Consider the following 20,757-nt stretch of genomic DNA (forward strand, 5'->3'; position numbering starts at 1 on the left):
ATTTCGTCTCGGAGTTGTGTTGTGTCTTTCCCTTTGCTGTCCAAGAATAGACAAATCTCCTCACGAAGCTCGAAACATCTTTGAAGCACCTTTCCCTGGCTTAGCCATCGCACCTCTGTGTGATAAGGCAAATCACCATGCTCCGTTTCTAACTCCGTCAGAAATGCCTTGAACTGGCGGTGATTCAAACCTTTGGCTCTGATAAAGTTAACTGTGCGCGTGATGATGCTCATTACATGCTCCATTTTCAAGGCTTTACCGCACAACGCTTCCTGGTGTATGATACAATGATAAGCTGTCAGCTCACCTGTCGCGTTTTCCTCTTGCATCTTTTCCCGTATCTTCGCCACCAGTCCGCTCCTGTGTCCACACATCGCAGGTGCTCCGTCGGTTGTCAAACCCACGAGTTTTTCCCAAGGCAGCTCCATCTCATTTACACATCTTGACACCTCTTCATACAAATCATGCCCCGTAGTTGTGCCATGCATAGGACGTAAAGCCAAAAACTCCTCTGTCACGCTTAGGCTGGAGTCCACTCCGCGGATGAAAATTGACAACTGGGCAATGTCAGAAATGTCGGTGCTCTCATCCACAGCCAAGGAATATGCAATAAAATCTTTTCCCTTTTTCACAAGCTGCTCTTTTAGATTGATGGACAACTGGTCTACTCTCTCGGCAATGGTGTTTCTGCTCAGACTCACATTTAAAAAGAGTTGCCTTTTTTCTGGGCAAACTTCGTCACAAACTTTAATCATGCAGTTTTTGATGAAATCCCCCTCCGTAAATGGCCGGGCTGATTTAGCGATCTCTTCTGCCAAAATAAAACTGGCCTTGACAGCAGCCTGGCCTTGTGATTTGGCTTTTTTGAACAGAGCCTGTCGAGATTTGAGGCCTCGTTTTAATTCCTCTGCCTTTTGTAGCCTTTGTTCCATGTCCATATTCTTGTTTTTGTCCGCGTGTTTCGTTTCATAATGTCGTCTCAGATTATACTCTTTCAGTACCGCCACACTTTCTCCACACAGAAGACACACAGGTTTTCCAGCTACCTTCGTGAACATATACTCCGACTCCCACCTTGTTTGAAACCCCCGGTTCTCAGTATCCACCTTCCGTTTTGCCATTTTTGATGGGTATCTGAAAGTTAATTTTACTGTGATGCTGACGACTGCTGTGCCAATAAATATTGAAATGAAGCAGCCTACTGCTCGGTGCGTCACCTTTGCATTGTGGGAAATGTAGTATTGGTGCGTGTAAAAGATCTGCGGGCTGCCGGCTTGCTGCGGGCCGGTTCTAATAATAAATCAAGATCATCCCAGGGGCCGTAAAAAACCTTCTTGCGGGCCGGATGTGGCCCGCGGGCCTTGACTCTGACATATGTGCTTTAAATAAAACCTGTAAGAAACGTTATGCTGAAGTCCTGAAATTCCCGTGGAAGAACGTTGTTTCTTAACATTCTCTGAACAATTTGAGAACATTAATTTAAATAGAACCCTGAGGAAACCTGTAGGAAACGTTATGGGAAGGTTGTATGCAAAATAACCATAGGACAACCACGCTCTCACCAAGCTCTAAGAAACATATGGTTCTCAGAATGTTATGTATGTTGTAGGAGAAACCACATCACTGCTCTGCATCGAAGTGCTGACAGCAGTTCCCATTGATAAAAGAAAACTGAGGTGAACTAATCATCTCTATTTATTAGATACATAAATAATTATTCCGTCAATAAAACACAAGATACAGACATATATGTCAAAAGATGATGCAGACGTGTCCAGAAAAAAAGGATGTTCACATGTAGGATTACATCAAATGCCTGTCATTTTTATAAATCACACTCAGAATTAGTAGACATTAAGTCAAGGAATGTTTTTTCAATAATAGGGCAGGCTACATATCCTGAATTTGCAATATTCACATTTCCAATAGAAAAAGGCAATATTTAAAAAAATAGTGGAAAATCTGAACCTACAAGGCGGCTAGAACCAAAATCCTATGCTAAACATAAGAGATATATTGACATGTAAGAAACACATTGAATGAAATGATGAACACAGCAGTAGCCTATATATAGTGTCCATTACTCCTTCCAGAAGCCTCTGTTGTGGGCACATGCCTCTTTGAGCCTGGCCAGCAGCATCTCCTTGGAGGTGTAGATGGGCAGCAGCAGTAGGAAGTGGCAGGTAAGGGATTCTGGGAAATGTAGTTCAGTAGAGTTCTGCAGGACTGCCACCTTCATCTGGATCTTGTCCATGCCCAGGATAGGAACGCGACCACAGCCCGTCAGGAACACTGAGAAGGAGGGGAGAGAGAGTGAAAGGTAGACAGAATGGGAAAAAATAATCAAATCAAATCAAATTTTATTTGTCACACATACACATGGTTAGCAGATGTTAATGCGAGTGTAGCGAAATGCTTGTGCTTCTAGTTCCGACAATGCAGTAATAACAAGTAATCTAACTAACAATTCCAAAACTACTGTCTTGTACACAGTGTAAGGGGATAAAGAATATGTACATAAGGATATATGAATGAGTGATGGTACAGAGCAGTATAGGCAAGATACAGTAGATGGTATCGGGTACAGTATGTACAAATGAGATGAGTATGTAAACAAAGTGGCATAGTATAGTATAAAGTGGCTAGTGATACATGTATTACATAAGGATACCGTCGATGATATAGAGTACAGTATATACGTATGCATATGAGATGAATAATGTAGGGTAAGTAACATTTATATAAGGTAGCATTGTTTAAAGTGGCTAGTGATATATTTACATCATTTCCCATCAATTCCCATTATTAAAGTGGCTGGAGTTGAGTCAGTGTCAGTGTGTTGGCAGCAGCCACTCAGTGTTAGTGGTGGCTGTTTAACAGTCTGATGGCCTTGAGATAGAAGCTGTTTTTCAGTCTCTCGGTCCCAGCTTTGATGCACCTGTACTGACCTCGCCTTCTGGATGATAGCGGGGTGAACAGGCAGTGGCTCGGGTGGTTGATGTCCTTGATGATCTTTATGGCCTTCCTGTGACATCGGGTGGTGTAGGTGTCCTGGAGGGCAGGTAGTTTGCCCCCGGTGATGCGTTGTGCAGACCTCACTACCCTCTGGAGAGCCTTACGGTTGAGGGCGGTGCAGTTGCCATACCAGGCGGTGATACAGCCCGCCAGGATGCTCTCGATTGTGCATCTGTAGAAGTTTGTGAGTGCTTTTGGTGACAAGCCGAATTTCTTCAGCCTCCTGAGGTTGAAGAGGCGCTGCTGCGCCTTCTTCACGATGCTGTCTGTGTGAGTGGACCAATTCAGTTTGTCTGTGATGTGTATGCCGAGGAACTTAAAACTTGCTACCCTCTCCACTACTGTTCCATCGATGTGGATAGGGGGGTGTTCCCTCTGCTGTTTCCTGAAGTCCACAATCATCTCCTTAGTTTTGTTGACGTTGAGTGTGAGGTTGTTTTCCTGACACCACACTCCGAGGGCCCTCACCTCCTCCCTGTAGGCCGTCTCATCGTTGTTGGTAATCAAGCCTACCACTGTTGTGTCGTCCGCAAACTTGATGATTGAGTTGGAGGCGTGCGTGGCCACGCAGTCGTGGGTGAACAGGGAGTACAGGAGAGGGCTCAGAACGCAACCTTGTGGGGCCCCAGTGTTGAGGATCAGCGGGGAGGAGATGTTGTTGCCTACCCTCACCACCTGGGGGCGGCCCGTCAGGAAGTCCAGTACCCAGTTGCACAGGGCGGGGTCGAGACCCAGGGTCTCGAGCTTGATGACGAGCTTGGAGGGTACTATGGTGTTGAATGCCGAGCTGTAGTCGATGAACAGCATTCTCACATAGGTATTCCTCTTGTCCAGATGGGTTAGGGCAGTGTGCAGTGTGGTTGAGATTGCATCGTCTGTGGACCTATTTGGGCGGTAAGCAAATTGGAGTGGGTCTAGGGTGTCAGGTAGGGTGGAGGTGATATGGTCCTTGACTAGTCTCTCAAAGCACTTCATGATGACGGATGTGAGTGCTACGGGGCGGTAGTCATTTAGCTCAGTTACCTTAGCTTTCTTGGGAACTCTTATATTCAGTAGTTCTTCTCGACTGTATGTAATGAAACCTAAGATGACCTGGGGTACTAATGTAAGAAATAACACGTAAAAAAACAAAAAACTGCATAGTTTCCTAGGAACGCGAAGCGAGGCGGCCATCTCTGTCGGCGCCGGAAGTAGGATATAGTGGATGTCATTGTGTGGTAGGTAGCCTAGTGATTAAGAGCATTGGGCCAGCAACCAAAAGGTCCCTGGTTAAAAACCTTGAGCAAAGAAGGTGAAAATATGTTGTTGTGCTTTTGAGCAAGGCACTTAACCCTAATTGCTCCAGTAAGTTACTCTGGATAAGTGTCTGCTAATTACTCAAATGTGTTCAAACAAAAATTATGTGTAAATGCCCTTGTAGAACAGGAAGTTCAAATATGCAGACAAAACCCTAAACCAGCATTATGAAAGACTGTATGGTTCCTCCAGTTTTACTCAACCAAGAGCAATTTAGTGCCATACTTACGGAGGAAAGCTTTCTTTTGGTCGTCTGTCAGTTCCTCAAAAGCCTCCCAGAATGTGATGATGTTGGGATGTCTGGCATGATACTCTCCATCATACACAGTGTTCTGGATATACAAACCAAACAAATGGCAGCAATAATTAAACAATATTAAACTTGCACACCATTTAAACGATTCACCACTCAAAGTCACACAGTATGTCACAAAGCACCATGTGCATTTAGACAATGTATAGCATATTATCTCCTAGTCCCAGTCCTAACTTGAGATACGCACACATAACTTGACATTAAAGCAAATCCCCCATTGATATAAATGCATCAACACTGACTGATTTATGCCCTAATTTCTCAAGTCAGCACCCAGCCCCACACTGAGTAATGAATGATGGTTGTATATAGAGACCTGTTTGAGCGTGTCCCAGTCGTAGTCCTCTTTCCCCACCATGACTCCCCTGAGCTCCTCAGGCTGGAACAACTCCACCACGTTCCTGTCACACACCTTGAAGAAGCCTCTCCTGAACTCTTCAAACACCTTCTCCGCTGATTGGTTGAAGGCAAGGTTCACATAGGCATCAACAAACTGCTTCCTGTCAAAATAATGAATTGTATTTTAATATTTTTTTAAACAGAAAACAGAACAAGCAGAAAGCCTGCTTGTTGTAACTTCCTAAATGTCAACCTTGTATTATGCATTACAGACAATAGACTGTAATGTGAGCCAGGTTGCTAGAGCAGGAAAATAATCCTGCAGCAACAAGAAATGTGAATTATTGTGGATTATAATTAACCAACATTTTTGTAGGAGTTGATACATTTTTCGTACGGGAAAATCAAATCTGAAGCCTTTTTAAACATAAAATATATACTACACTTTTAAAATGTCCTGCATTGCAGGAAAGTTCTCCTGCAACAGAGTGATGAAATTCAGATCTTGGTGTAGCCATACCTGTTAAAACTTGTGACTGGTTTTCCTGTTTCTTTGGGATCCAGCTCCACCTTCTGGTCATCCCAGATCACCTGATGAAAATAAACAGTTTTACCACTATGCACATACTGTATCTATTGGTATTTCATTGCTCAACAATCAGTTTCAATATTATACATACGGTGAAGGTCATGTCCAGGTTTTCTTCAACATCATCATCAGTGTAGTCCTCCAAGAGGTACCGCAAACTCCTTCAATTACAGCAAAAATAAATTAATGTTGAAACATTTTAATCCGTTTCTAAGGGACACTAATTCAATGCTAAAATGTACATTCTAAAATACAAACGTACCCTCCAACAACAGGGTCAAACTCTCTCATGTCCTCCAGTGAGGGCTTGACCCCCACCATCTTCTTGAACAGGGCCAGAGGGAAGGGCAGGTGTACAATGTTGTGGTTGTACAGGGCCATGCCACACAAGACACCAAACAGGAAGTAGCTCTTCTCCTCCACTCTGGGCTGGTAGTAAGGGTAGGTGGTACATGAGCCAAGGCACAGATCAAGAATAAACAAGAACAGGCACCATTCTTCTTCAAATAACTTGTATCTCCTTTGTTGTATTATGTTGTCTGTATACTGCAATTTAGCTTTTAGCTGTGAATGTGTACAACTATAAAACCTTGGAACATCAAGAAGAGAGTAGGGAGTGATGGTGATTATACTTGTAAACAATACTGTATTGATTAATACAGTGTAGATAGTGGCACTGCTGTAGTGGTTGAATCTCTTTTTGTTGCTATTAACTGACTAAATGTATTTAGATTGTTTTTAGAATAATCTAACTGTTCTTACTCAACTATTTTAATTTGCTTGAGAGTGCAGTTATTTATTATACAGTAATGAAATCGCAATTCCCTAATTCTAGTTCTTACCTTGGCAGGGAACCAGACCAGTGTCTTGGTGTCGTTGTACATGAACATCTCAGACTCTGGTGCCAACAGCTCTTCAAACACATGGAGGAAGAAGTCCCTTTTGTTGACGAGCGACAGCTTAATGTCCTCCACAAACTGCACCTGAGGGATACAGTAAGATAGGCCACATTTAGGTTGAGTTCTAGACTCTACCACTGGGCACAGACGTCAATTCAATGTCTATTCCACGTTTGTTTCACTGGAACCAACGTTGATTCAACCAGTGTGTGTCCAGTGGGTAGTGACAGTCTAACATTAAAATGTTAAATCGAGTAGCTGAGATTTGGTTTGATTTGGCCAAGATTAGTTGAGTTGTAACATTCGGTCTCAGGGATAATTATTTGAATGTTACTTTATTGTCCCTTTTGAACTGACAAAAGATAATTTTACCACAAGTTCTCTCTGGAAGTAGTCATGATCTGCAGCACCCAGTTGTCTGAAGGTGTCTTTGATGAGTGACGGGCGCCTTAAGGTCAACTGGAAGACTGGAGCAGGGGGAGATTCTGGGTTGTCTCGGAACGTTCCAGAAGGACACATCACTGTCAGCCGGTGGGCGAGTTTGTGAACCTCCTGCAATATAGAAACATAATTTTAAGTATATAGAACTATATACCAGCTTGGGGAAACACTATGTAAGGTATACATAAATATGGGTCAATCTAATCTTATAATGAAGCCATATTAATTTTAAGTGGAATAATAGTTTACCTTTGAAAAATGTGCATGAATGTTGAAAACAGCCATCTTGCATATCAGATTCAACACAAATGGGAAACGGCAAAAGATGACAGGCATCTCCTCCATATCCTAGAAATGACGCACACAAAAACACAAGTAATATCTCAACAATTTATTATGGGTATCATTTCTTTCATATGCTCTGAAGTGTACGCTGATGCCCAGTGGGGAGCCCCCCTCATCTTTTAAGAAAAAACTTAGAGGGCCAATTCATAATTGTTCTAATTTAGAGATAGTTATTATGTTATTTTATTACCTCCCTTGTTGACCAAAAACGCCAAAGCTTCACGTCCTCCATAGGAATGACGTTACCAATGATCTCTTCCACATAAAAGGTACTGGCTGGAACTTTCTGGATTCTTCCAGCCCTTTTGTTTGCCTTTGACATAACATAATGATACATTTCTACATTCCATCACAAATGTCTTGTCTGCAATAATTCTGAATTATTTACGATAAAGGACTGAACGGTTAATGAGTTATGTTGGAGGATGTTCAACTAATGACAGAAATATAGAAAAGGATCAAATGCATAAAAATGATTGACAAGCAAGGTGCATGGACACTGACTTTGTGGAGCTGCTTGAGGAGTTGTAGCAAGAGTTTGACTCCAGGGTTGTGGGTAACCAGAAGACCATTCCTCAGCAGGAATGACAGGGCATTCTTCCACATCAGAATGTGCTTAGTCATGATGGAAGGCTCCAGTGACGACCACCAGTCTTCTAGAATACAGTAGAAAATGAAGTGCATTATATGACCTTATTGTAAATTACAATAATGTTTGCATTTCATGATATTGCCAAAAAAGGATTATCTCTCAGTGTATACACTGGCTATGTAGTGTCAGCCATGGTTCAATTACAATAATATTCTAGTCATTTTTAACTGATGCCAAATGTGATTATTAGCCGATGATTGGAAAAGGTCAGGGGTTATTTACTTAAAGTTTTCATAGCCGTTTCGTTCAGATGGTTGCTGATAAATACTGCTAATGTCATGACCATGTTCATGACGTTGTGGTCCTCATGGAGAAGAGAGATTGTGGGTAGTATCAGAAAGATCTCTGGTGACTTGATGATAGCTGCTGAAATGCAAAGATTTTCCACCAGTGGCACAATGTTTACCTATTTGGAAAAATAACAGAGAAATTATTAGAGTAACATTTAGTTCTGTTCTAAATATATATTCATTTAACATATGGGTTTAAAGAGTAAGTTGATCTTAACTGATTTCCTAATCCAAGGTATGTTCAGTAGCTGGTCGAAAACCTTGCTAGCAGCCTCTAGGTCCACTGTCAAAGCTCCGGCTGCTTGTGGAATCTCACTGGTCATAAGAAACAGAGGGCATAGCATTAGCAAGAACACAACATAGTCCTAACTGTACACATACCGTTTTCAATTCAAACTATCCAAACCTTCCATTTTAAAATTACTTACCTGGCTTTGGTGAAACTGGCCACCAGACTTGAACTTGTTGAGAACATCAAGGATATTTCTCTGTTGGAACAAATGTGGACATATTTGATGTTTCAGTACAATTATACTATAAGAAATATACTGTAAAATAAATGTTTGTTTATGTCATTTTTAGTTAGCTATAAAAATAAAAAAAACTAACAAAGAACCTTTGTCTATGGTAGATTGTATGTTTTAATATTCCACGTAAATAAATATTATAATAAATTAACCTTTGCGCCTCTGCATTTCCTTGCTCCATCGACAGCCATTTTTGCAGCTTGGCTTTATCTAACCTCCCGATTGGCTGTTCTCTTTCAGAACTCTACAAAGGAAGATAAAGCAATATAAGAAATTCAAATATCTCAAACATGAATTAGCTGCTTGAGACACTTAGAACGTTTCAGTCTCCCTTTTACTGAGGTATAAAAGGTCAGAAACATTACCTCAGCAGTGTAAATGAAGTTTGAATTCCATCCCACTGATATCTTCATGTCTGGTAAAAAAAAAAAAATGTACAGAAGAGGTTGTAGGGACATAAAATCTCGTAATGTGTTCTTACTCAGTCACACAAACACTACATAGTCAGTATGTAGCTGCATAATATAATTGAATATAATCAAATACAAAATAGAATAGAAGAGAATAGAATAGAATACACATTGTATCTGGTACCGTTGTGTATGACTGTTGCTGCCCCACCAGAAGCCCTTTCCAGCAGCACTGAGGTGGGTCGCAAGCAGCCCTCCGTAATGCCAGTCCCTAGCTGACCTTTGACCCCACTGCCAAAGGCCCAGAGTTGACCTGAGGACCCCAGCACCAGGGTGTGATGGCTGGCAGAGTTACAGTAAGACAAAAACACAGTCAGACTGAGAATGTTCAAGATTGGTTTCCTATCTGTTTATTATATGTGTATATATGTGTATATATGTGTATAAGTAGCATTATGCTATTGGTCATTACCTGCCACATGCTATCTGTGAGGCCAGTCCATCCATACCCTCTACCGGTTTGGGTAGGAGTTCGTTAGCTGATGCATTGTGCCCAAGCTGGCCTCGGCTTCCCTCTCCAAAGGTGAACACCTGTCCACCCTAAAGACCACAAAGAACCAGAACCAGTTGTTGACATGTCAAGGCCCAGAGTTGTTCCTGGTCTAGTCCAGTCAGGGCCCTAATTACTTCTTAAATAGACAGTATAATAGTATTGAAGGGTCGACCTTTACTCTGGTAGCCCTGAGGCTAGATCTGTAATAACATCCATAATCAGGACATATTCTGTATAACCTGTGAGTTTCTATTCTGTAAAAAACTGTAACTTCTCATTTAGTATGAGACTGTATTCATGCACTCAGATAACAACTTGTATGGTTCATTGTGTATTCAGACACTTGATCATTTGTTTTTCACCTCTGTTCAAGGTCATTTCATATAACTGGCTTTATTTATATGTGATGAATTGTATCTTCGAGAGGATGCTGACTTTGTGTGCAGAACTATCTCCCAGTGTGCCCACTGTTTAGGACATTAAATACTTTTTATGAACTAATGAACAGCTGTCGGATTTGTCTCCTTTCACACCAATACCTTCCTTGGGGCCTTCAGTAAAAATACAGTAATAATATGATACCTTGGTGAGAACAACAGTGTCCCTCTCCACAGTAATAGTATGATACCTTGGTGAGAACAACAGTGTGCCTCTCCACAGTAATAGTATGATACCTTGGTGAGAACAACAGTGTCCCTCTCCACAGTAATAGTATGATACCTTGGTGAGAACAGCAGAATGTGCCTCTCCACAGCTGATGAAGGAAACCCCCAAGACTCTGAGAGCAGGCACAGAACAGATGTTGAACCGGCCTGGCAGGGGGAACAAGCATCAAACAAGCATCATACAATATTCCCACTCATTATAATACATCTGTAAAACAACTTAGTGGTTATAACAAAGGAATCCAAGTTCAAATGAGAAAATGCTGGTGGATTAGCCTGATTAGCTTTTTATACAAGTAGCGTACGAAGAGAGAGAGTGTCGTAGTACCTTTCTCATCCACACGGTTGAGTCCCAGCTGCCCAGCCCTGTTCGCCCCACAGCAGTAGACCAGGCCTGGGAGGGTGAGGGCCAGAGTGTGGGTTCCTCCGGCTGCTACCTGAGTCACTGGGACCCCTATGAGGGAGCGCACCAGGGCAGGTATGGGCTGCAGAGGGACTCCCTTCCCCAGGCCCAACTGTCCATGGCTGTTCAGACCCCATGAGAACACCTGTCCTCCTGTAGAAGACAAAGAAATGACATATTACATTACAATTACATCACAACAATTCCAGAGTTACATTCTTTCCTAATAAATATCATCTCACTGTCCTTTTGATGTTCACTCTTAGAAAAAATTAGTTGTTCAGCTGTCCTCATAGGAAAAGCCTTTTTGGCTCCAGGTAGAACACTTTTGGGTCTGACATGGAACTCAAAAATGATTCTTCCTGGAACCAAAAAGGGTTCTCCAACGGGTTCTCGTATGGGGACTGCTGTATAACCCTTTTAGGTTTAAGACAGCACCTTTTTTTCTAAGTGTAGTCTAACTGATGCATGTGGTTATCATAGTTTAGATGGAATGTAGTCTGTGTGAGAGACATCAGTAGGTACAGTATGTTATACCTTTAGTCAGGGCCAAAGAATGGGAATTTCCACAAGCAACCTGTATCACTGTTATCGGCAAGGGCGAAGGTATTGGAACTGGTCTGTGAAAAAAAAGGAGACATCTAGTACATTTTGTCTTTGTTAGTGATCAGTGGAATCCAAGAGGGCTCTCATTACTTGACCTATTTCAAGATTGTATGCACTGCATAATTCAAGATCTATTTCAAGTTGAAGTGGAGGTTTCCTTGCCTTGGCCTGGGGACTTTGGAGACAGTAGTAGGTGCGATGCCCAGCTGTCCTTCACCCCCTGCCCCCCAGGAGTAGACCTGTCCTGATGCGCACACAGCTACAGAGTGGTCCTGACCACAAGCCACAGAGACCACTACCCCCAGACCCTCCACTGGGGCTGAAACGGGTAGAACACACAGTTTTATTTGGAAAGGGTTAAATACCATTACATTTGGATTCCCTGGTGCCACTGTAACAGTATAACTTTAGACCGTCCCCTCGCCCATACCCGGGCTCTGCACACATCAACAACTGACACCCACGAAACATCGTTAACCATCGCTCCACAAAAGCCGCGGCCCTTGCAGAGCAAGGGGAACTACTACTTCAAGGTCTCAGAGCAAGTGACGCCACCGATTGAAACGCTATTTAGCGTTAACTAAGCTAGCCGTTTCACATCCGTTACACCACTAGGGCAGTTTAACACCCTGATGATAAATGAGTTCACCGAGGTGTGCAATTGTTTTGATCGACTTTAATAATTTGTTCATGATGCCTGTGATGATAAATGTTCTAATGTAATGTACTTGTTATCGTATCTTGTAGTTTTAGATTTTATCTTGAGGATGACGTAAATTACATAGCAACAGTTCACCTTCGTTCTTCTGATTTGGATGGAGAAACGAAACAGAAACTGAGCCGATGTTGTAGTTTTATTGAGGGATAGTGTACCAATTTCTGAAAGTTGTGATAAAGTTCACGAGGCTAAATATAGGCTACTACACATTTTAATATAATCTGTAATTATGAACAATATTGTGAAGCATAATGATAAATAATTAAATTATTATAACGCAAGCATCATTTTAGCCGCACTTTAATCTGAAATAACCTACATAGCGATCATTGCACCTATTCTGTACATAGCCTACATAGCGAGCCTTGCACCCAAATATTCAGATATCATTAAATTATGTATTACCTGGTAGTTTTGAATCTCTGTTCCTCTGTCTGCCAAGTTGTCCCTTTGAGTTGCGCCCGCATGATAGGATCCTGCCATCTACGGTGAGAAATAAAGTGTGTTGTTCCCCACAAACAATTTCTGTGATTTTATCAGAGAATATATTCCCTGCTATAGGAACAGACACATTCTCAAAGTTTAGACCAAACTGTCCACTCGAACCGTCTCCCCAGCAGAACATGATGACTGACTGATGAATGACTAAAGTGTGGTCCACCTAGGAAGACTGTATAGGGCACTACCTGTGTACGTGTGCGCGCGCATGTGCCTGTGTGTGAGCTACTTTTAGTAAAATATCAGAAGGCATTAAATCCGATTTACAGTAGTTATCAATGATCACTGATTTTCCAGATTGTATGCACTGCATAATTGATTGGACCCCCATAATGAAAATGTAAACAGTTTGCGTTGATTGGCCCCAATTACCTTATCTGAGAAACGCTCAGCTATCTGATCGATAAAGTATAATTGGCTTTCATTAATTTCGTTTATCATTCTTTGGCCAATCAGCAGAACAGAACGAGGGGTTCGAGCCTCCGAGGGTCGTCACTAGTAACCACATTCATAAAGTCAGAATTATGTCGAAACCAATGACGTCACCAAACCCGGGCTTTGATTTTATCTCAGCCCAGAGTCTTTTGACCTGCTGCAATGAATACTCCAAACATGAGCCCTGGCCAGCCCTGCCTTTTTAGTGTTGCCTAAAACCAGCAGTTATGTGTACGGTGGCACTTTTAGGAGGCGTAGTCAAAGTGGTTAGCCAAAGTCATTTTGGAGTCGTACCTAAAAAGTATATTTCGGCGCGCTGGCGACTGTTCCTTCTCCGAGGGAGAGAGCGCAAACAAAGATTTGTCTAACTAAACCAAGATAGACCACAGCCTGCCGTTTCCAATGGTAACAAATGACCGGATTCTTCACATTTAAAAATCCAGTGAAATATCTGTCTCATTTTTCTATCTGTGGTGCAAAGATTAGAAGGGGACCCGGTGTAAAACTTTGTTAGCTTGCTATTGCACATTTTGTTAGCCCATGATGATGTTGTTCAGAGTTATTGACCTCACAGTAAACCAGATTTAAGTAAGGTATATTTCAACATGTTGACTCAAAAGCTGCATTGACAGATATGGGGGGTGATGTGTGCCAGAATTAAGCCTAGGCACCCGTACCACTGTTTGGCTGTTGACTGCTATTGAACGTCTGACTGACATGACCAGATACCAACCTCTACATGACGCCTGCGTGTTAATGAAAGTCAGAGGGTGCATAGTTTATATTTATATTGATTCAATCTCAACCATAACTGTTAGAAATGTACAGTTTTTCCCGTGCAAGCCGACATTCCGATATAGCCACCTTGTTATCAATAATGGCCTAGAAAAGATTACGTCCAATCTATAGGTAATCTGTCTTTCCCTCAACACCTGTTATCTTATCTCGCTGTATACAGATCTAAATGTTGTTAGCCAATCACAGACGGTGTTTTTTTATTTATTTTTTTTATTTTTTTTATTTCCCCTTTATTTAACCAGGTAGGCTAGTTGAGAACAAGTTCTCATTTGCAACTGTGACCTGGCCAAAATAATGCAAAGCAGTTTGACACATACAACAACACAGAGGTACACATGGAATAAACAAACAATCAATAATACAGTAGAAAAATCTACATACAGGATGTGCAAATGAGGTAGGATAAGAGAGGTAAAGCAAAAAAGAGGCTATGGTGACAAATTAATTACAATATAGTAATTAAACACTGGAATGGTAGGATGTGCAGAAGATGAATGTGCAAATTGAGATACTGGTGTACAAAGGAGCAAGATAAATAAATAAATACAGTGTGGGGATGAGGTAAATTGGATGGGCTATTTACAGTTGAGCTATGTACAGGTGCAGTGATTTGTGCTTACTGCTAGTGAGGGAGGTAAGAGTCTCCAGCTTCAGAGATTTTTGCAGTTTGTTCCAGTCATTGGCAGCAGAGAACTGGAAGGAGAGGCAGCCAAAGGAAGAATTGGCTTTGGGGGTGACCAGTGAGATATACCTGCTGGAGCCCGTGCTACTGGTGGGTGCTGCTATGGTGACCAGTGAGCTGAGATAAGGTGGGGCTTTACCTAGCAGAGACTTGTAGATGTTACCAGTTCCCAGCATCAAACAACCAATAAGAGTTGAGTCCATGGCTTTCAATCGAATAGAGGAGTTAATAGGCTTTCCCAGAGGGTCCGTGCTATTCAGATTCCTTGGGATGTCCCTCCCTCAATCAAGTATAAATGTAAAATGGTTCAGTTTAGTGTTAGTTAAGGGTTATAGTTTAGGGTTCAGGGTAGGGACATCCCAAGGAATCCAGATAGCAGTGACTGTTCATAAAGTGAGAGACGGGCACGGTATTTGAGAGCTCGGTGGCGACACAGACATTCATTTGTTTGTTTTTCTACAAGCGGCAGAAGTGATTTTCCAGAGTGTATACCCTAGATAGTTTCCTTAGAGACAATGAAAATAATTACCAAGATGTCTTTGATCCGATTGTAAGTAGGCTATATTTAAGTTGTGATATTGTTGCCAAATATTTATTTCTACTGTGTGAATAAGGCAAATTTGGTTTATTTGAAAATAATTTATTTTTGTTGATAACGAGTTGAAAGCACATAGGCAATATTATTTACTGTGTCGAGTAGGCTAGTGTACAATAATAATGTCATTTGATGTGTTAGTATTATTTATCTAATTGATAAATTACATTGTAAATGTGGATGGGTATGCTACTTCATTCAATGATTATGGTTTTGTACAAGGTAGATACAGGAGTAGCCTATAGTCTACAATAATAATGTAATTGAATGTGTTATAGTATAACTTATTTCATTGATGAATGAAATTGTAAATGGGGATGGGTAGGCTACTTCATTCAGTGAATACTGAATGTCTTGCTATCTCTGGGAGTATGTTAATGAAGGCTTTTCAGCTGTTGAACTATGGCAATGTCAAACTCATTTCTAAGTCTTTCTTTTAGTCAAGAAGTGATGAGCCAGAGAAACCAATCAGCGTCACTGCAGCTGTTCTACCCACCACCCACACTGCTCTCCCTCCACAAGCAACCACATCCTCTTCTCCTGCTCAACTAATTTGCCACCACACTGAAAATGACTTTACACACATACCTCTGTGCCCATCTCATTGCAACATGATCCATCCAAAGCCTCAGCTGGACACCTAAAATGTGAGAAATTTAAACAAGACGGTACAGTTGTGTGTGTATGGATGGAGTTCCAAGAAAAGACATGAGAATATGGCAAATGAGATAGTGATGAGAGAGATCATACAGTATGAAAATAAAGACACTTTGGGATCTAAAATGTGCGTGGGGTGCCCTCTTGTGTCTCCTTTTTGTCCGTTTGAGGATACTACAGTCACCTCTGGTGGAGGTTCTTGGAACACTGCTATTTAGTCTGAGCAGAGGTTGACGAAAACCTTCAAAGGTGGTGCTATGTTGCATGTTATCATGATCCTTTTAGGTTGTAGATAGCACCTTTTTTTCTGAGTGTAGGCCAATATTGCAGTGGTGGTTTGTGGTTTTCTGTAAAAATGAATGCAACAGGCCCTGTGCTTCTCTGGAGGATCTAACAAGATAGTGAATCATTGCATCAATGACAGTACGACGATAATGAACATGTCTAACTTGCACTGTTATGCAATTATTAAGAGACTAGATACAAATAGCTAATCCTGGCGACCACTGTTCTAGCATTAATTAATTGAGGCAAGCAGGTCAGAGATGCCAAGGTGGTACCCAACAATATGCTACAGTACTGTAAGTGTATAGTGTAAATAACAACTACCAATAAACCTTCTAAATTATAAACATTTAGTCAATCAAATAATTACTCTGTGAAATGAGGATTGCATTTACTCTATTTAACTAATATGATGAAATAATTGACACTCAAACAATTAGTGTACATGAAACATTACAGAATAACAGAGTATTTGACTATCACCAAATAGGCTAAAACAACATGGTAACGTGTCTTCAGTTCAGAATAGTCTCTATGAGAAAACACAATGTGTGTCTGATACACGTAGCAAGTTCTCAAAGTATGAACACTGTCCTTTTAACCAAATTCAAGCAGAAACTCACGCCCAACCCGAATCAACATTTCTTTGCTAGTTAAAACAAGACAGGAAAACACAGCCAGATTCAAATCTAATCAACTCAATGTAAATGAGAGGGGCGCATCCTTGTGTTGCTCCCTTTTTGAACTATCCGCTGCCCGACCAACAAAATAACACTCCCTGTAACAATAAATCCACAGCACTTACAGCACAAAGAAAATATATACCAATTCGTAGCTCTGTGAATTCTTGAAAAATTCAAACATGACAATTTCATTCACACAGTAACATTCATTTCGCTGATTCACCTTTTCATCTGTCTTCACACCTCTCCTGCCATCAGTGACCCAAGGACTTCAATGAGAACGTCTCTTCTTAAAGATCGCCACACTCTTATCTACTGGGTGAAATACTGTGCCATCACAGCAGCAAGATTTGTGACCTGTTGCCACAAGAAAAGGTCAACCAGTGAAGAACAAACACCAATGTAAATACAACCTATATTTCTGTTTATTTATTTTCCCTTTTGTACTTGTACAAAACACTGTACATAGACATAATATGACATTTGAAATGTCTTTATTCTTCTGGAACTTTTGTGAGTGTAATGTTTACTGTTAACTTTTGATTGTTTATTTCACTTGTGTTAATTATCTACTTCACTTGCATTGGCAATGTAAACATATGTTTCCCATGACAATAAAGCCCCTTAAATTGAATGAAAGGTATGTTTGAACCTTGTAAAAGGCCACAGATGGTCTTCCATCCAGACAATGCAATACATCGTGATTGAGTCATCATGCTGGGCCTCACACACCAGCCAGTCACCAGTCGCGAGTACATCGCCTTCTCTCATTCTTCCACTGCAGTCGTCATTCATGGAAAACAAATAAAAAATCAAAGGGCCTTATGCAGAGCATCAAAACCTTTTGTTGTGGTTGTTTTTACTGATGCCTGTTTATTCATAAAAAGCAGAAGATAGTAAATATCATTAATCACAATGGTTAACTTATGCAAATTAAATAGGAAAACATTTCAAGCTTATCAATAGGATTACATTTAGCTGAATTGGGTACACATATGGCTCAGGGGAAAATGATTACATTTAGCTGAATTGGGTACACATATGGCTCAGGGGACAATGATTACATTTAGCTGAATTGGGTACACATATGGCTCAGGGGAAAATGTAAGAAAGGAAAACACAACCAGATTCTAATCTAATCAACTATATTTAAATGATAGGAGCGCACCCGTGTGTTGCTTCCTCTGAACTTTCCACAGTTTCCCTGTAACTATAAATCCAAAGCATCTGCAGTACAATGAAATATATCCACATTCATAGCTCTTTACGAACTCTTGAACAATCCAAACATGACAATTTCATTCACACAGTAACATTCATTTTGTTGATTTACGTTTTCATCCGTCTTCACACTTCTCCTGGCATCAGTGGCCTTCCATGGGGTCACTAACCTGTACCTCCACTCGGTACCGGTACCTCCTCTATATAGCCTCGTTATTGTTATTTTTATTGTGTTACTTTTTATTTGACTATTTTTACTTTAGTTTATTTAGTAAATATTTTCTTAACTGTTTCTTGAACTGCATTGTTGGTTAAGGGCTTTGTAAGTAAGCATTTTACAGAAAGATCTACTTGTTGGATTTGGAGCATGTGACAAATACAATTTGATTTGACATAATCTGACATTTTAATATCTTCCATTGTCAATAGATATCCCTTTCCTACCCCCTCCTCCAGGTTTGGATGAACGAACCAACCACACCCTCAAGACTGCCATGGGCAAGTCCCTTGACGGGTTCCGGGAATGGTGGGAGGACAACCTGAAGGTCATTCTCTTTGCACACAACAACAGTGTCCAGGCCTCCAGAGGACTCACCCTATAGCCTGCTGTAAAGACTGGAGCTGCTGCTGTACGGACTGGAGCTGCTGCTGTACGGACTGGAGCTGCTGCTGTACGGACTGGAGCTGCTGCTGTACGGACTGGAGCTGCTGCTGTATGGACTGGAGCTGCTGCTGTATGGACTGGAGCTGCTGCTGTATGGACTGGAGCTGTATGGACTGGAGCTGCAGCTGTATGGACTGAAGCTGCAGCTGTTGACTGTGGTAAACAATGCAATTGTATATACATTGGATATACTGTAGTATTTCAAATGTGTGATAGACAAACAACACTAAGTCAATTGCTATTTTTGTATAACATATTTTCAGATCACTGAAACTCCAAGGAAGTTGTCGAACCAGATCAGAAGGCCTTGGAGGACCACCTCCAGGCACGGACTGAGAAGGATGTGGAGGTTTTTGACCAGGTAAAAATGTATTGTCCGCTGTTCATTTATTTTCTGTCCCTCCAAGAGTTATGTAAGTGTATTTGGAATAATATGAAATATACATTTCATTTATTTATATTATCAATCAAGGTGACATTGAACATTGACAAGGCACAGGAGTAACAGAAGGAGAGCTACTGAAGGATAATCAAGGATGGGACCAAGAGCTTCTACATCCGGGTGAATGACTTGGTTTGGAAGAAGGACGAAAGGAAGGCGAGACCTGGAAAACCTTGCTGCTCTTTCTCTCCTAGCTGGGTTCACCATCCGTTAAGCTGAATATAAAAATCTCAGATGATAACTATTTGCATTTGCCTCCTCATAGTGGGCTGCGTCACCATGCTGTCTGCAGTACCAACACTGGCCCGGAGGTTTTTCCAAATAGTCAATCTTAAGGCTAACCACTGGGACACAGTAAGTAACCTCCGCTGCCAGGTAGGTACTGTTAAGGTGTATGACTCCAGTGGTTATGACACCACCCCAGAGTTTCTCTGACAAATCACCTCTCTCATCTTTTCCAGGGACCATCCCTTACCTCCCTCATCAACCCCACTGACATAACAAATTACAGACGGGTATCCTTTCTTTCTGTCTGCAGTTAACAATATTGGATGTCTAATCAAACATTTAAATTAAACTATTAATTAACTGTATTTTTGCATACCTGATCAGCCTGTAACCTGTGTGTTTGCTTGTTTATGTCTCTGTCTCCTACCCTGTTCCCTGTTCTCCAGGACCTAGGGGCTCTGCCCAACACCCAGACATGGATCCACCTGATGTCGTCAATTACCAACCACCCTCCAACTTTTCATCACATCATCTACAGCTACTGTTATTGTCATGTTGTCATTATCTGCTAAGAAATGTTATTGCTCTGTCATACTGGGCACATAGTGTTTTTAGTTCATCTGTGTATCTCACATTAACATTGCAAACACTAATTGCTCCGGTAAGTCACTCTGGATAAGGCAATCTGCTAAATTACTAAATTGTGTAAATGTAATAATCAAATGTATTTGCATATGAGTGAAGTAGAAATGAGCTGACTGTGATCTAAGGTAAGTAACATTCATGTGTGGGGAGGACATCGAAATTATGTATTTTTTGTTTTACCCCGATGCCTGTTTATTCATAAAAAAGCAGATGATAGTAAATATCATTAATCGCAATGGTTCGTCTATGCAAATTAATAGGAAAACATTCCAAGCAAATTAATAGGACTACATTTAGCCTAATTGGGAACAAATATAACGCGGGGGAAAGTCAAACGATCCTAGTCAATCTATTGTTGTGTTTATCTGTTAGGTGTATGGATAGACCCACACCGATTTTAAGATTATGGTATTTTTCTGTAAGCATAGCCTACCACTAATATTCTACATTGCGGAGCATTTAATAAAACAACCATATTGTCCTGTGATAGTGACACTTGCTTTCATTTAAAAGTGAATGTTTTCATAAGCCTCTAGGTCTACCAAGAAATGATGTTGAGGCTGTTCAAGACCTTCGATAGTCTACTAGCCTATGTGGAAATAATCGTGGAGTTATACCCTAGATCACTTTACATATTCTGGACGGTTGTTTTTCTCAGGCTAATTAAACAAGGGGTAGCATATGCTTTTTACCTGTATCTATAACAAGGGTTAGGCCTATATCCTCACATAACCCCTCAATTCGAGCCCTGCTTTTAACCATAAGACATCTGCACAGAAATGTATAGCCTAAGGATTGCATGGTGTCAGTGATTGTGTTTATTAAACCGTTAAACTGGGAACTCTGGTGAAAAAGCGAGG

At 41.1% G+C, this 20,757-nt stretch overlaps 1 protein-coding gene across 1 annotated transcript; it reads right to left on the reverse strand.

The window, feature by feature from the left end:
• Nucleotides 1-1,677: 1,677 nt before the first annotated feature.
• LOC110498455 (putative E3 ISG15--protein ligase HERC6) lies at nucleotides 1,678-12,816 on the reverse strand. Its single transcript, XM_036954228.2, has 23 exons — nucleotides 12,470-12,816; nucleotides 11,509-11,665; nucleotides 11,278-11,360; nucleotides 10,666-10,893; nucleotides 10,393-10,484; nucleotides 9,592-9,719; nucleotides 9,304-9,461; nucleotides 9,075-9,124; nucleotides 8,862-8,953; nucleotides 8,611-8,670; nucleotides 8,401-8,497; nucleotides 8,115-8,298; nucleotides 7,745-7,896; nucleotides 7,431-7,553; nucleotides 7,145-7,243; nucleotides 6,827-7,006; nucleotides 6,398-6,538; nucleotides 5,818-5,984; nucleotides 5,647-5,716; nucleotides 5,487-5,557; nucleotides 4,944-5,127; nucleotides 4,541-4,643; nucleotides 1,678-2,292 (listed from the first exon to the last, which is right to left on the reverse strand). Exons 1-23 carry the CDS (start codon nucleotides 12,687-12,689, stop codon nucleotides 2,081-2,083), a joined length of 3,051 nt encoding a protein of 1,016 aa, XP_036810123.2. The 5' UTR covers nucleotides 12,690-12,816; the 3' UTR covers nucleotides 1,678-2,080.
• Between the last annotated feature and the right edge of the window lie 7,941 nt (nucleotides 12,817-20,757).

The sequence above is a fragment of the Oncorhynchus mykiss genome, chromosome 10 (assembly GCF_057628025.1).
Source record: "Oncorhynchus mykiss isolate SJ-2025 chromosome 10, ASM5762802v1, whole genome shotgun sequence".
NCBI lineage: Eukaryota > Metazoa > Chordata > Actinopteri > Salmoniformes > Salmonidae > Oncorhynchus > Oncorhynchus mykiss.

Coding starts and splice junctions, on each gene's coding strand:
- LOC110498455 (XM_036954228.2), bottom strand. CDS start 12,689: ATGTTCTGCTGGGGAGACGGTTCGAGTGGACAGTTTGGTCTAAACTTT. Junction 7,007..7,144: donor TTCATGCACATTTTTCAAAG/GTAAACTATTAT, acceptor TCTATATTGCAG/GAGGTTCACAAACTCGCCCA. Junction 6,539..6,826: donor ACTTCCAGAGAGAACTTGTG/GTAAAATTATCT, acceptor TGTATCCCTCAG/GTGCAGTTTGTGGAGGACAT.